We start from the raw sequence: 10951 nt of genomic DNA, 5'->3' as shown, positions 1-10951 counted from the left end.
GGCCGAAGGCCCGCCCCGCCCGTCCGCTCAGAGGCCGAGAGGCTCCGCCCGCCCGTCCGTCAGCCGCCCTGCCCCTAACCGCCCGCCCGTCCCGCCGCCGACTCCGCCCCGCCGTCCGTCAAGAGGCCGAAGGCCACCCCTGCCGTCCGTCGGCCCGGGCCCGTCCCCGCCGCCCGTCAAGAGGCCGCCCACCCGTCCGTCCGCGCCCGGCCCGCCCACCCGTCCTGCCCCTGCCGGCCGCCTAAGGCCCGCCCCGCCGTCCTGCCCGGGAGGCCGCCGCACGTCCGCCTCGCCCTGCCCGTCAAGGCCCGTCCGCTGTGAGGCCGAAGGCCCGCCTGCCCGTCCCCCCAAGAGGCCGGAAGGCCCGCCCGTCCGCCCGCCCGCCCGCCCGTCCTGCCCCGCCTGCCCGCTGAGGCCGCCCGCCCGCCGTCCGTCGCAGGCCGAAGGCCCGTCCCCAGTCCGTCCGTCCGCCGCCCGCCGAAGGCCTGGCCCAGTCTCGTCCGTCAAGAGGCCGCCCTGCCCGCCCGTCCGACAAGAGGCCGAAGGCCCGCCCGCCCGTCCGACAAGAGGCCGGGCCCTGCCCGCCCCGTCCGCCAAGAGGCCGAAGGCCCGCCCGCCGCTCCGAGGCCGAAGACCCGCCCAGTCCGTCCTCAAGAGGCCGAAGGCTACGTCCCAGTCCGTCCCGTCAAGAGGCCGAAGGCCCCCAGCGTCCGTCCGTCATGAGGCCGGGAAGGCCACGTCCTGCAGTCCGTCCGACAAGAGGCTGAAGGTCACTCCCAGTCCGTCCGTCAAGAGGCCGAAGGCCCTCCCAGTCCGCCCGACAAGAGGCCGTCCGTCCGCCAAGAGGCGGAAGGCCCTCCCAGTCCGTCCGTCAAGGCCGCCGCCGAGAGGCCGCCCGTCCCAGCCGTCCGACCGTGAGGCCGAAGGCCCGTCCGTCCAGTCCGTCCGCTCAAGAGGCCGAAGGCTACCCTGTCCGTCCGCTCCGTCCACAGAGGCCGAAGGCCCGCCCGTCCGTCAGAGGCCGAAGGCCCGCCTGTCCGTCGAGGCCGAAGGGCCCGTCCGTCGCCGAAGGCCACTCCCAGTCCGTCCGTCAGAGGCCGCCGCCTCAGTCCGTCCGTCAGAGACTGGGAAGGCCCGCCCGCCCGTCCTGAGGCTGAAGGGGCCCGCCCGTCCGTCAGAGGCTGGAAGGCCCGTCCGTCCGTCCGTCAGAGGCTGAAGGCCTGCCCGTCCGTCCGTCAGAGGCTGAAGGCCCGCCCGTCCGTCCCTGCCCCTGACCCGCCGGCCCGTCCGTCCGTCAGAGGCTGAAGGCCCGCCCGCCCGTCCGTCCCTGGCCGAAGGCCTCGCCCCGCCCGTCCGCCAGAGGCCGAAGGCCCGCCCGCCCGTCCGCCGGCCGAGGCGGAAGGCCCGCCGCCCGTGCCGTCAGAGGCTGAAGGCCTGCCCGCCCGTCCGTCAAGAGGCCGTGAAGGCCCGCCCGCCCCGTCCGTCAAGAGGCCGCCCTGCCCGCCCGTCCGTCAGAGGCCGGAAGGCCCGCCCGCCCGTCCGTCAGAGGCGGAAGCCCGCCCGCCCGTCCGTCAAGAGGCCGGGCGGAAGGCCCGCCCGCCCCGTCCGTCAGAGGCTGGGAAGGCCCGCCGCCCCGTCCGTCCCAGAGGCTGAAACCCGCCCGCCCGTCCGTCAGAGGCTGAAGGCCCGCCCGCCCGTCCGTCAAGAGGCTGAAGGCCCGCCCAGTCCGTCCGACAAGAGGCTGAGGCCCGTCCACCGTCCTCAAGAGGCCGAAGGCTGCCCGCCGTCCGTCAAGAGGCCGAAGGCCCGCCCCGCCGTCCGTCAAGAGGCCGAAGGCCCCGTCCGCCCCGCCGTCCGTCAGAGGCCGAAGGCCCGCCCGCCCGTCCGTCCGTCAGGCCGAAGGCCGCCGCCCGTCCGTCCGCCGAAGGCCGCCCCTGCCCGCCCGTCCGTCCGTCAGAGGCCGAAGGCCCGCCCCCGCCGTCAGAGGCCGGGCCCTGCCCGCCCGTCCGTCAGAGGCCGAAGGCCCGCCCGTCAAGGCCGAAGGCCCCGTCCGTCAGAGGCCGAAGGCCCGCCCGTCCGTCCGTCAGAGGCTGAAGGCCTCCCAGTCCGCCCGTCCCGGCCCGTCCGCCCGTCCGTCAGAGGCTGAAGGCCCGCCCGCCCGTCCGTCAGAGGCCGAAGGCCCGCCCCGCCCGTCCGTCAGGGAGGCTGAAGCGCCCGCCGCCCGTCCGTCAGAGGCCGGGAAGGCCCGCCCGCCCGTCCGTCAGAGGCCGCCCGCCCGTCCGTCGAGGCTGAAGCCCGCCCCGCCCCGTCCGTCAGAGGCCGAAGGCCCGCCCGCCCGTCCGTCAAGAGGCCGAAGGCCCGCCCGGCCGTCCGTCAAGAGGCCGGCTGAAGGCCCGCCCCGCCCGTCCGTCAAGAGGCTGAAGCCCGCCCGGCCGTCCGTCAAGAGGCCGGGCGGCCCGCCGCCGTCCGTCAAGAGGCCGAAGGCCCGCCTGCCGTCCGTCAAGAGGCCGAAGGCCCCGCCCGCCGTCCGTCAGAGGCCGAAGGCCCGCCCCGCCCGTCCGTCAGAGGCCGAAGGCTCCGCCCGCCCGTCCGCCCAGAGGCCGGGAAGGCCCGCCCAGCCCGTCCGTCAGAGGCTAAAGGCCCGCCCGCCCGCCCCGGGAGGCTGGGAAGGCCCGCCCGCCCGAGGCCGAAGGCCCGCCGCCCGTCCGCCAAGAGGCCGGGCCCGCCCCGCCCGCCCCGTCAAGAGGCTGAAGGCCCGCCCGCCCGCCGTCGCGCCGTCCGAGGGCCGGGCCCGCCTCGCCCGCCGCCCCGCCCGTCCGTCAGAGGCCGGGCCCGCCCCGCCCGTCCGTCAGAGGCCGAAGGCCACCCCAGTCCGTCCGTCAAGAGGCCGAAGGCTACCCCGTCCGTCCGTCAAGAGGCCGAAGGGGCCCGCCCCGCCCGCCGTCCAAGAGGCTGAAGCGTCCGCCCAGTCCGTCCGTCAAGAGGCTGAAGGCCCGCCGTCCCGTCCGCCAGAGGCTGAAGGCCCGCCCGCCCGTCCGTCAGGAGGCCGAAGGCCCGCCCGAGGCCGAAGGCCGTCCGTCAGAGGCCGGGCGGCCCGCCCGCCCGTCCGTCAGAGGCCGAAGGCCCGCCGCTCGTCTCGTCAGAGGCCGAAGGTTACGCCAGTCCGTCCGTCAGAGGCCGAAGGCCCGCCCCGCCCGTCCGTCAGAGGCTGAAGGCCCGCCCGTCCGTTGCCAGAGGCTGAAGGCCCCCCCGCCGTCCGTCAGAGGCTGAAGGCCCGCCCCGCCGTCCGTCAGAGGCTGAAGGCCCGCCCGCCGTCCGTCAGAGGCCGAAGGCCCGCCCCAGTCCGGTCCGTCAGAGGCTGAAGGCCGCCCGCCCTCGTCCGTCCGTCAGAGGCTGAAGGCCCGCCCAGTCCGTCCGTCAGAGGCCGGGAAGGCCAGCCGTCCGTCCGTCAGAGGCCGAAGACCACGCCCAGTCCGTCCGTCAGAGGCCGAAGGCCACTCCCAGTCCGTCCGTCAGAGTCCGAAGGCCCGCCCGCCCGTCCGTCAAGAGGCTGAAGGGCCCGCCGCCGTCCGTCCAAGAGGCCGAAGGCCCGCCCGTCCCAAGAGGCCGAAGGCCCGCCCGGCCGTCCGTCAGAGGCTGAAGGCCCGTCCGCAGAGGCTGAAGGCCCGTCCCAGAGGCTGAAGGCCCGTCCGTCAGAGGCTGAAGGCCCGCCCGTCAGCCCCGAGTCCGTCCGTCCAGAGGCTGAAGGCTGGCCCGTCCGTCCGAGGCCGAAGGCCGGCGTCCGCCGTCGTCCGGGCCCGTCAGAGGCTGAAGGCCCGCCCGCCCGTCCGCTGGGAGGCTGAAGGCCCGTCCGTCAGAGGCTGAAGGCCCGTCCGCCCCGTCCGCTGAGAGGCTGAAGGCTCGCCCGTCTGTCAGAGGCTGAAGGCCCGCCCGTCGGCTGGGGAGGCTGAAGGCCCGTCCGTCAGAGGCTGAAGGCCCGTCCGTCAGAGGCCAGCGGCCCGTCCAGAGGCTGAAGGCCCGTCCGTCAGAGGCTGAAGGCCCGTCCGTCAGAGGCTGAAGGCCCCCCGTCCGTCAGAGGCTGAAGGCCCGTCCGTCCGTCCGTCAGAGGCCAAGGCCCGCTCCGTCCGTCAGAGGCTGAAGGCCCGCCTCGCCGTCAGAGGCTGAAGGCCCGCCCGCTGGGGAGGCTGAAGGCCCGTCCGTCAGAGGCTGGGCGCTAGGCCCAGTCCGTCCGTCAGAGGCTGAAGGCCCAGTCCGTCCGTCAGAGGCTGAATGCCCGCTCCCGTCCGGTCCGTCAGAGGCTGAAGGCCCGTCCGTCGTCAGAGGCCGAGGCCACTCCCAGTCCGTCCGTCAGAGGCTGAAGGCCCGTCCGTCAGAGGCTGAAGGCCATCCGGCTGGAGAGGCTGAAGGCCGTCCGTCCAGAGGCTGAAGGCCTGGCCAGAGGCTGAAGGCCCGGGCCGGCTGATCCGTCAGAGGCTGAAGGCCCGTCCGTCAGAGGCTGAAGGCCCGCTCCCAGTCAGGAGGCTGAAGGCCCGACCCCGTCCGTCAGAGGCTGAAGGCCCGTCCCGTCAGAGGCTGAAGGCCCTACTCCGTCAGAGGCTGAAGGCCCGTCCCAGAGGCTGAAGGCCGTCCGTCAGAGGCTGAAGGCCACTCCGTCAGAGGCTGAAGGCCCGTCCGTCAGAGGCTGAAGGCCCGTCCCAGAGGCTGAAGGCCTGTCCGTCAGAGGCTGAAGGCCACTCCCAGTCCGTCCGTCAGAGGCTGAAGGCCTGTCGGCCCGCCTCCGTCCGTCAGAGGCTGAAGGCCCGTCCGTCAGAGGCTGAAGGCCCTACCCGTCCGTCAGAGGCTGAAGGCCACTCCCAGTCCGTCCGTCAGAGGCTGAAGGCCCGTCCCCCAGTCCGTCCGTCAGAGGCTGAAGGCCCGGCCCGTCAGAGGCTGAAGGCCGCCCGTCAGAGGCTGAAGGCCCGGCCCGTCAGAGGCTGAAGGCCCGTCCGTCAGAGGCTGAAGGCCCGTCCGTCAGAGGCTGAAGGCCCGTCCGTCAGAGGCTGGGAAGGCCCGTCCGTCAGAGGCTGAAGGCCCGTCCGTCAGAGGCTGAAGGCCCGTCCGCCCCGTCCGTCAGAGGCTGAAGGCCCGTCGCCCGTCCGTCAGAGGCTGAAGGCCCTGGCCGAGGCTGAAGGCCGTCAGCTGAAGAGGCTGAAGGCCACTCCCGGGCTCCGTCCGTCAAGAGGCTGAAGGCCACTCCCGGGCTCCGTCCGTCAAGAGGCTGGGGCTACTCCTGGTCCGTCCGTCAAGAGGCTGAAGGCCACTCCCGGTCCGTCCGTCAAGAGGCTGAAGGCTACTCCCGTCCGTCCGTCAAGAGGCTGAAGGCCACTCCCGGTCCGTCCGTCAAGAGGCTGAAGGCCCGTCCGCCAGAGGCTGAAGGCCCGTCCGCCAGAGGCTGAAGGCCCGTCCGCCAGAGGCTGAAGGCCCGCCCCGCCAGAGGCTGAAGGCCCGTCCGTCAGAGGCTGAAGGCCACCCCAGTCCGTCCGCCAGAGGCTGAAGGCCCGTCCGTCAGAGGCTGAAGGCCCGTCCGTCAGAGGCTGAAGGCCTACTCCCAGTCCGTCCGTCAGAGGCTGAAGGCCCTCCCAGTCCGTCCGTCAGAGGCTGAAGGCCACTCCCAGTCCGTCCGTCGGAGGCTGAAGCCCACTCCCAGTCCGTCCGTCGGAGGCTGAAGGCCACTCCCAGTCCGTCCGTCAGAGGCTGAAGGCCACTCCCAGTCCGTCCGTCAGAGGCTGAAGGCCACCCCAGTCCGTCCGTCAGAGGCTGAAGGCCACTCCCAGTCCGTCCGTCAGAGGCTGAAGGCCACTCCCAGTCCGTCCGTCAGAGGCTGAAGGCCACTCCGTCAGAGGCTGAAGGCCCCTCCGTCAGAGGCTGAAGGCCCTCCGTCAGAGGCTGAAGGCCCCTCCGTCAGAGGCTGAAGGCCCTCCGTCAGAGGCTGAAGGCCCTCCGTCAGAGGCTGAAGGCCCCTCCGTCAGAGGCTGAAGGCCCCTCCGTCAGAGGCTGAAGGCCCCTCCGTCAGAGGCTGAAGGCCCCTCCGTCAGAGGCTGAAGGCCCCTCCGTCAGAGGCTGAAGGCCCCTCCGTCAGAGGCTGAAGGCCCGTCCGTCAGAGGCTGAAGGCCCCCTCCGTCAGAGGCTGAAGGCCCCTCCGTCAGAGGCTGAAGGCCCTCCGTCAGAGGCTGAAGGCCCCCTCCGTCAGAGGCTGAAGGCCCCTCCGTCCGAGGCTGAAGGCCCCTCCGTCAGAGGCTGAAGGCCCTCCGAGTCCGTCCGTCCGTCCGTCAGAGGCTGAAGGCCCGCCAGTCCGTCCGTCCGTCAGTCAGAGGCTGAAGGCCCGTCACCGTCCGTCCGTCAGAGGCTGAAGGCCAGTCCGAGGCTGAAGGCCAGTCAGAGGCTGAAGGCCACTCCCAGTCAGAGGCTGAAGGCCACTCCCAGTCAGAGGCTGAAGGCCACTCCCAGTCAGAGGCTGAAGGCCCGTCCGTCAGAGGCTGAAGGCCCGTCCGTCAGAGGCTGAAGGCCCCTCCGTCAGAGGCTGAAGGCCCCTCCGTCAGAGGCTGAAGGCCCCTCCGTCAGAGGCTGAAGGCCCCTCCGTCAGAGGCTGAAGGCCCCTCCGTCAGAGGCTGAAGGCCCCCTCCGTCAGAGGCTGAAGGCCCCTCCGTCAGAGGCTGAAGGCCCCTCCGTCCGGCTGAAGGCCCCGTCCGTCAGAGGCTGAAGGCCCGTCAGTCCGTCCGTCCGTCAGTCAGAGGCTGAAGGCCCGTCAGTCCGTCCGTCCGTCAGTCAGAGGCTGAAGGCCCGTCAGTCCGTCCGTCCGTCAGAGGCTGAAGGCCACTCCCAGTCAGAGGCTGAAGGCCACTCCCAGTCAGAGGCTGAAGGCCACTCCCAGTCAGAGGCTGAAGGCCACTCCCAGTCAGAGGCTGAAGGCCACTCCCAGTCAGAGGCTGAAGGCCACTCCCAGTCAGCCAGCCAGTCAGAGGCTGAAGGCCACTGTCAGCCAGCCAGAGGCTGAAGGCCACTGTCAGCCAGCCAGTCAGAGGCTGAAGGCCACTCCCAGTCCGTCAATTTGCTTCGGATAGATCTGCATATCTACAGTATCTGAAGGACAACTGTTCTGGCTGGTATTGAAACACACACAGGATGTGGGTCTAGGTGTTTGTGGTGTAGCATGCCTATAGAAAGCTACATTCTTGCCCAGTGTCAACAGAAAATGAACAAGAATATGCAACCATTTTAAGATGTACAAATAAGACTAAGTTAGCTACAAGGAACTACATTATGATGCAGATTAAAATACTGACTGGGGAAGTTATTTTTCAGTGTTCTAGTTTCACTGACTCTACATTCACAAACACTGTTTGGCTACTGATGAAAATGAGCTGTATTTTTGGTTATTGTGTACTGTCCTTGTTGAATAAATAAATAAACTGTCTCTTCGTTCTTTCCAGGAGCTGTTGTCAGAGGTGAAAGGCGGAGAGGAGGAGAAGGGCAGGCTGTCTGGGATGGCGGTGCACCTGCTAGCATGGAGCATTTCTCTGGGGAGCACCTTCTTCTGTGCACTCGGCATCCACTGCTTTGCCAAGTACATGCACCTGGTTGTGTGTGTGTGTGTGTGTGTGTGTGTGTGTGTGTGTGTGTGTGTGTGTGTGGGTGTGTGTGTGTGTGTGTGTGTGGGGTGGTGTATCACACCATAGAACGCTATGCAAATCCAACCCCAGCTAAACTGTTGCACCTTTTTCATACTGCTGAGCCAAGCATGAGCTGTACTGCACTGGCCTGGTTAGGCATCCTCTATAGCTGCTGGAACTGTGCTGGAGAGGACAATGTGGAAAGAAAATGGGCTATACGGACCAGTACGGTTCAGGTTTGCACAATAGGGGTATTACTGCCAGAGTTTCTTGTGGCTGCTCTCTCAAAGGTAGATAGATGAGCCTTTACCAAGGAAGGAGAGAGAGCTTACTCTGTCACTAACCCACTGCTGCTGGCACACCAGCCCATTAGCTACCTTCCCATTTTCTAGCATACCACATAGAATACACTGTACATAACTTCCTTTTTAAGTGGGTGGAGAAAATTAAGTGGTTAGTGGATATTGGCAATACATAACTTCCTTCTAAGTAAGTTAGTGGGTGGATATTGGAAGAGGACTATTGCCACAGTTTTTGGGGATAAGGTTTTTTCAGAGTTTCTCTGAGAATCAGACAGGAACGTTTTTTGTTTGTTGCAGAATTCTACTTTGGTGAGTCAACAGAGGAAATCACATTGTGACATCAGAAAGCAGCTTAAGACATGTTGTTGCCTGCAAAACAAGATGGGGAGATGTCTCGGGGCCTACTCGAAGGGAATGCAACATTCTCAATGTTGGAGTAGGTCAGAAGCCTGGTCCCAGATCTGTGGTGTATAGCCCACTCCTATGGACTTTGTCATGCCAAATAACACAAACAGATCTGGGAGGACCAGACTATAGTCAGCGATGTAGAGCCTTGCTTGTTCTTACCTTAATGTCTGTCTGCACTGCAGTGTTTCTATAGCCAGGTCACAGATCTGTTTGTTCTGTATAGCCAACTCCTATGGTTGTACATTTGACAATGACCATAGGACTGGGAGTGGCCTTTGAGAAGACTGATCTGCATCCACTGCCCACCCAACTAATATTCATAGCAACAAAGAACTGGACATTGTCCCAACGGATAACGCCTCCAGCACCCCTGGTCTCTACTGTAGGCCTATGCAATACCCCTGGTCTCTACTGTAGGCCTATGCAATACTCCTGGTCTCTACTGTAGGCCTATGCAATACTCCTGGTCTCTACTGTAGGCCTATGCAATACTCCTGGTCTCTACTGTAGGCCTATGCAATACTCCTGGTCTCTACTGTAGGCCTATGCAATACTCCTGGTCTCTACTGTAGGCCTATGCAGGTCTCTACTGTAGGCCTATGCAATACTCCTGGTCTCTACTGTAGGCCTATGCAATATGCAACACTACCTGGTCTCTACTGTAGGCCTATGCAACACTCCTGGTCTCTACTGTAGGCCTACTCCTGGTCTCTACTGTAGGCCTATGCAACACTACTCCTGGTCTCTACTGTAGGCCTATGCAACACTCCTGGTCTCTACTGTAGGCCTATGCAACACTCCTGGTCTCTACTGTAGGCCTATGAATACTCCTGGTCTCTACTGTAGGCCTATGCAACACCACTGTAGGCCTATGCAACACTCCTGGTCTCTACTGTAGGCCTATGCAACACCCCTGGTCTCTACTGTAGGCCTATGCAACACCCCTGGTCTCTACTGTAGGCTTTGCAACACCCCTGGTCTCTACTGTAGGCCTATGCAACACTACTGTAGGCCTATGCAACACTACTGTAGGCCTATGCAACACTCCTGGTCTCTACTGTAGGCCTATGCAATACTCCTGGTCTCTACTGTAGGCCTATGCAACACTACTGTAGGCCTATGCAACACCCCTGGTCTCTACTGTAGGCCTATGCAACACCCCTGGTCTCTACTGTAGGCTTTGCAACACCCCTGGTCTCTACTGTAGGCCTTTGCAACACTCCTGCTATTTTGTTACACTCTCTCTTCTTGACAACACAGTCCTTTGTTTAATGTTTTTCCTTCACTGTGACCAGAGGAGACATGAGGATGCAGAGGGGAGGTCAGTGTGGTGCATGAGGCTCGTCTGCTGGCTTTGCCTGGGGTTGTGTCCTGTGGGAACCTCCTCCTCCCTGGTCTCTTCAACCTCGTGTCTTGGATGGAGAATTTCAACTCGCCCATTGTACGTCTCTATGTTTCCATATTCAGGTAAATACGACCAGAACTGCGTTCAGAGATGTTCAGTGTTTGACACATATTAGTACATTAGCATTGTGGTAAGTTCCAGAGTTCCAACATTTTTCCCAGAAATCCTGGTTGAAGGATTCTGGATTTCCTGCTTATTCCCTCCTGATTCTGGGAATCTTCCAACTGGGATTCCTGGAAAAACAGCTAATTTTGGTGAAAATGACAACCCTGGTTGTCCAACAAATTAAGTTGGTGAATTATCTTACCAAAGCTAATGTCACAATCCAATATGAATGGAAATATGTAAATTACATGTTGCTTAGCCTATATTTCATTTTGGATTGTGACATTAACGGGCTCCCGAGTGGCAGAGCGGTCTAAGGCACGGCATCTCAGTGCTTGAGGCGTCACTACAGACACCCTGGTTCGATTCCAGGCTGTATCACAACCGGGTATGATTGGGAGTCCCATAGGGCGGCGCACAATTGGCCCAGCATCGTCCGGGTTTGGCCGGTGTAGGCCGTCATTGAAAATAAGAATTTGTTCTTAACTGACTTACCTAGTTAAATAAAGGTTACATTTTAAAACAATTTTGGGGTTGAAGCATACTGATAGCTCTATACAACCGGTAGTGTGGAATGTGGACAAATCTTGACATTAGACTACAGAAAAACTACTGACGAGTGTAATTTCCCTTTTTAATTCAAAGCATGCATCTTTCCCCAGTAATCAAGTAGCACAGGGAACATTTTGTTGGCTCCTACGTGGACAGAAAGACAATCCAACAAGTGTGCCTGCACATGGTGCACAGCGGAAACCAATGGGAGGTATTCTGAATGTCTTGTGAAGTTTCGTCTTGAGTTAAGTGGGGGGGTTATTTCGGTGGTCAAGTTAACTCGCCTGTTTGTTTGTTTTTTACCTTTATTTAACTATTTATTTAAAATAATTCTTATTTTCAATTACCGGCCTAGAACAGTGGGTTAACTACCTGTTCAGGGGCAGAACGACAGATTTGTACCTTGTCAGCTCTGGGATTTGAACTTGCAACCTTCTGGTTACTAGTCCAACGCTCTAACCACTATGCTACCCTGCCGCCCTCTGTACATGAGCCCATAACACAATCACAAGATGTTTCACTCAGACACT

The 10951-nt window shown here is 63.3% G+C and overlaps 1 protein-coding gene and 1 long non-coding RNA gene across 2 annotated transcripts; both read left to right on the top strand.

Moving 5' to 3' along the window:
• Positions 1-63: 63 nt before the first annotated feature.
• LOC121844533 (basic proline-rich protein-like) lies at positions 64-2956 on the top strand (the record flags this gene model as incomplete). The annotated part of the gene is made up of 5 exons (XM_042314756.1): positions 64-1112; positions 1299-1418; positions 1707-2052; positions 2348-2529; positions 2598-2956. Coding segments are annotated over 5 exons (2056 nt in total), but the record flags the coding sequence as incomplete, so codon positions are not given.
• A 4032-nt stretch (positions 2957-6988) lies between these two features.
• On the top strand, positions 6989-9678 carry LOC121844535. The gene is made up of 3 exons (XR_006082031.1): positions 6989-7616; positions 8249-8260; positions 9655-9678. It is a non-coding gene; the product is annotated as an uncharacterized LOC121844535 (long non-coding RNA).
• The last annotated feature ends 1273 nt before the right edge of the window (positions 9679-10951 follow it).

This window comes from Oncorhynchus tshawytscha, unplaced genomic scaffold (assembly GCF_018296145.1).
Source record: "Oncorhynchus tshawytscha isolate Ot180627B unplaced genomic scaffold, Otsh_v2.0 Un_contig_7769_pilon_pilon, whole genome shotgun sequence".
In the NCBI taxonomy this organism is placed as follows: Eukaryota; Metazoa; Chordata; class Actinopteri; order Salmoniformes; family Salmonidae; genus Oncorhynchus; species Oncorhynchus tshawytscha.
This window is presented reverse-complemented; position numbering and strand designations above follow the sequence as displayed.